Source organism: Triticum urartu, unplaced genomic scaffold, assembly GCF_003073215.2.
Source record: "Triticum urartu cultivar G1812 unplaced genomic scaffold, Tu2.1 TuUngrouped_contig_7698, whole genome shotgun sequence".
NCBI lineage: Eukaryota > Viridiplantae > Streptophyta > Magnoliopsida > Poales > Poaceae > Triticum > Triticum urartu.
Window position 1 is genome coordinate 10663 of NW_024118567.1, and position 4629 is coordinate 15291.

Below are 4629 nucleotides of genomic sequence, written 5' to 3' on the forward strand. Positions count from 1 at the left end.
TAGATCTTAAAGTAGTGTAGAGCCTCATCTTGAGTATTTAACAGATACACATAGCAATATCTAGTGGAATCATCTATCAATTCATGAAGTATTTCTTTCCACCTTTCGTCAACACACCATTCATCTCACAGAGATCAGAATGTATGAGTTCTAATGGAGCTAAGTGTCTCTCCTCCGCGGCCTTGTGAGGCTTGCAAGGTTGCTTAGCTTGCACACATGAAAGGCACTTACAACCTTTGGCTAAAGTGAAGCTCGGGATTAAATCCAACTTAGCTAGCCACGTTATAACACCGAAACTAATGTGACAAAGACGTGAATGCCAAACTTCAAATTCATTAACACTCGAATGAATATGGTTCACGACTTTTTTACAAAAATCTGCGAGGAAAGGAGGAAGATCCCTCCGCTCTCATAACCTTTTCCAACAAATAGTCTATATTTAGTAACAACTAATTTATTAGACTCGAAGGCCAACTTAAATCCTTCTCTACATAAAAGGGAGCCACTAACGAGGTTCGTCTTGATGGCGGGGACATGCTGCACGTTCTTCAGCTGCACGATCCTTCCCGAATTAAACTTCAGATCGACCGTGCCAACACCATGAACAGAAGCACTCGCGCCATTCCCCATCAATACATACCCGTGGCCCGTGACCTGGTAAGAAGTTAACAATGAGATGTCAGCACACACATGAACACCTGCACCTGTGTCCACCCACCAATCGGTAGGCTAAAACACTGAAAACAGTAAATAAATTACCGTACCCAGATGCACCATTCTCATTGTTGCCCATAATCATGTTGACAGACTTGGAGTCCTGTCCTGACTTCTTGTACTTGTTTGGGAACTTGTTGGCCCAATGTTCAACCAAACAACAAGTAAAGCAGCCCTCATCCTTCTTGTTCTTCTTGAAGGTCTTCTTACCCTTCTTCTTAAAGTCGGTATTGTGTTGGACACCGTTCTTTCCCTTGGGCTTGTGGGAGTTATGGTTCCTCTGTTTCACCATGTTGGCGACAGAAGTTCCTTCGACCCTTTTTCCGTGCGAGTCCTTTGCCCTCGAATTCTGCTCAACACTCAGATGGCCAATGACATCCTCCACAGAGAATTCACGCCTCTGTTGTTTCAGAGTGGTGGCAAAGTTCCTCCAGGAATTAGGGAGCTTAGCGATTATGCAGCCCGCGACAAACTTGCCTGGTAACTCGCACTTAAGAAGTTCAAGCTCCTTGACGATGCATATCATCTCATGAGCCTGCTCCAGTACAGGACGGTTTTCAACCATCTTGTAATCGTGGAACTGCTCTATAACATACATTTCGCTCCCAGCGTCGGTGGCCCCGAACTTAGTTTCAAGCGTCTCCCACAAGTCCTTGGCGATGTGCACATGTAAATATGCGTCGACCAACTTATCTCCGATCACACTAAGAACTGCCCCTAGGAACACGACGGTAGCTTCTTTGAACGCCTTCTCCTGTTCAGGAGCAATCATTCCTGAATGAACACCGGTGACCCAGAACACGTTCATAGCCATGAGCCATAAGGTAGTCTTAGTCTGCCAACGCTTAAAGTATGTACCAGTAAACTTATCTGGTTTCAGTGCAGCGGCAAAGCCACTTGCCGAAAAATTGCTACACATAATAGGTTTTTGAATTGCTGAGATAATAGGAAATTTTTCGACTAATTTAATCAATAAATAAATTACTAGCATGGCATTGACAGAATTAAGAACATGCTGATATTGGATCACGGAAGGACATGCTACGCTAATGGCAGATACATCTATGTTTAACGCTAGCATAGCTATAACAGAAAAGAGTAAGAGCGGGATAAACGAGTTATACCCTCCAGTAGGCCATGCAGAGGCCGCCGCGGCGGTGGCAGCAGCAGCGGTGTCTTCGGTAGCCTTTTTGTCGGCCTCGAACTTCTCGGCGGCGGCACGTTCAGCGTCGGTGGACATGGTGATGATGAGGGCGACGCAGACGTAGAGGAAGTAGCCGATCGGAAGCGAGCAATCGCGTAGTCGCTGCCCAAAAACCTATTCGCCCCTCACCCGTACAGGAACCAGAAGGGCGTGGTTTCGGATACACCGCACACTTATATAGGCGCAGCCGCGTGGAGGGACGTGGACTCGACCCACGTCCGTGTCCGTGACAACCCACTATCCGATGTCTCAGATCGTGGCCCAGCTGTCAGAAACTCTCCGTTAGTGACTGGCAAAAATAAACGTGTAAGTGTGAGCTTGGCTCGGCTCAATCCCGCAACCCGTGGCGCGGCGCGCTGAGGCGAGCGGTGGAGGAGGAGCGCGCGAGGGCCTCTTCTATTCTCAAGCTCCAATAGCATTTGAAAGAACATCCCTTATAAAGAGGTCCAACTCCTCTTCCACTTCCGAAGTGGGACTAAACTTCCCACCTCCAACTAGTGCCAATAAACTCACATGGGCCCTTAAAGATTTTTCTGAAATTGCTATATAGGCCTAAAGCCCATCTCAAATTTCAGCAATTTTTTTTATCTCCAACCTTTATCCAAAACTGCCTAATTCATACTTAACTGGAGGTGATGTCACATATCACTTAGATGTCCAACAGTTTAACAATACAAATTTTAGAATGAGAAAACATGGCGCATCTACGATCGGAAAATGCTCGTTTTGTATCTTGATTCTGTAAAATACAAGAGGCTCACTTCCTATTTTATTAACGAGGCTTGCTTCGGTACACTCGCCCTCCCCATAACGTTTAAGGGCAATTTGGTCATACATACATACCGTATACCCACGTCCATATACCACAGTTGGCAGACGCGTACAGTCGAGCCACCAATACGGCCGCCTGGCGCCTACCGCGCCCGCCCCATCCAAAAAGAAAAGGGCAGTGCTGGGCGCCGGCGCACCGGCCCAACAGTTCGGCCGGTCGCACGCCAGCCGCCCGATGCAGCGCGCCGCAGCCGTTCGATCTGCATCTTCTTCGATCTCTTCCCACGCTGGTCCCTCTCGTATAGACCTCCTTCCTCCGCCGCCCCCTCACCTGGATCTTCTCGCTTCGTCGCCCCGTGTTGCCAGGTGCCGTCCTCACCATCGGTCGCCGTCCTCATCGCCGGTCGCCATCCTCACCGCCGGTCGCCGCCCTCACCACCGGTCGCCGCCGTCGTCTCCTGTGTTCCTTGCCGGCTCCGTGCATTCAACAACTTGTACCAATGGTTGCAGCTCCCGCGACAACGGTCGCAGCTCCGGTGGCGCCTGGCACAACTTCGGCGTGTGTCGATTGCAGGTCGCAGCACCTCCGGCGACGAGCTCGCAAAAAAAAAATTTGTACTCTCCCTCGGTTGTCGGTAGTAGCAAAACAAACGGGCGGTTGTAGCAAAAAAAGGATTGGTTCTAACAAATTAAAGCTCGCTGGTGCCGCCTGTCATCGCCATTGTTGCAAATTAAATCAAACACATGGATGTAGCAAAATTTGTCTCCGGTTCCAGCAAAACCAAAACATGGTTGTAGCAAAAAACTCAACAGGAAAAAACGTCACATTTGCACATTCCAAGCAAAGAAACACTCGGCGATTCCAACAAAAATCAACGCCGGTCGTAGCAAAATTGAAATCCGGATGCAACAAAAATCACAGAAACGCTCAAAAACAGCTTCTGGTCCAGCTCGGGGCTTCGCCGGTAGTAACAAAAATTGACAATGGTTGCAGCGAGAAAAACATAGTCACGATCCTCGGTATCCTCATGAAAAAGGATGTAGCAAATGAGAGCGTCGGTAGTAGCAAAACGCAAAACTATTGTAGCAAAAAGTGGTACACAAAGGTTCCAGCAAACAAGCAAAGCAACAAAATTTTGGTTAGTTCTAGCAAAAAACGAAGATGGTGGTAACAAATTGCTATACTAGTTCCAGCAAAAAAACAAACGTAGTAGCAAAATCTGGGTTGATTCGAACAAAAAAAAAAGCAAATACAATGGTAGCAAAAATTAGAGCCGGTTCCAGCAAAAAGCCTTCGTGGTTCCAGCAAAAATACTCACCGGATCTCCAGCACTTGTCGCCGCCTCCACGTCCGGCAGCTGCTGGTTGTAGCAACTCTGCTCCAGCACCACGGCCCGCCCCCTGATGCGGCACTCGTCCACGACGGGAAGGGTGGATGAGCGCTGCTCATAGAATCAAGGAGCGCGCGATGTATGGCCATGGCTGCGTGTGAGATGGGAGTGGTGCTTGACGGTGAGCTTTGCGGGGAAGAAATGGAGGCGCTCAACAGGCTGGAGGAGAGAAGATTAGGGATGAAGAGATAAGGCAGATGCGAGTAGCGTGTGGCCCGTGAAGCCACGTCTTTGTGCGCGTGGCGTTGGCAGAGAAACACCCAGAGAATAAAAAAAAGAGTCGTGCTTGTTACCTGGGGCGTGGGATGATGCGTGATCGAGCGGTCCAGGCGCGTCCGGCCGAGCGTTCCGCAGGTGCGCCGGGTGAAAATATTTCCCAAAAAAAAAGGGCAAAAGAAAAACACAACGACAACCTAGCCGCCCGCCCGACGATCACGTGCCCCAATCCAGCGTTGCCCTCACTGGCCGATTGCCGGCCTTGCCGGCCCTAGAGTACGACCGCCGCCACGCCGGTTGCATACGACCGCCGCCACCGCCGGCGGGTGCGGG

At 49.6% G+C, this 4629-nt stretch overlaps 1 protein-coding gene across 4 annotated transcripts; it reads right to left on the reverse strand.

Moving 5' to 3' along the window:
• Positions 1-313: 313 nt before the first annotated feature.
• Positions 314-4339, reverse strand: LOC125531639. Of its 4 annotated transcripts, none has more exons than XM_048695969.1 (4): positions 4009-4338; positions 1839-2183; positions 760-1468; positions 314-654 (listed from the first exon to the last, which is right to left on the reverse strand). In XM_048695969.1, the coding sequence occupies exons 2-4, from the start codon at positions 1851-1853 to the stop codon at positions 572-574; spliced, it is 807 nt and encodes a 268-aa protein (XP_048551926.1). In that variant the 5' UTR covers positions 1854-2183; positions 4009-4338; the 3' UTR covers positions 314-571. The 4 variants fall into 4 exon arrangements, with proteins under 4 accessions (XP_048551926.1, XP_048551925.1, XP_048551923.1 ...); XM_048695968.1 differs by having other exon boundaries at positions 760-1488; XM_048695966.1 differs by having other exon boundaries at positions 760-2183; positions 4009-4339.
• Positions 4340-4629: the final 290 nt, after the last annotated feature.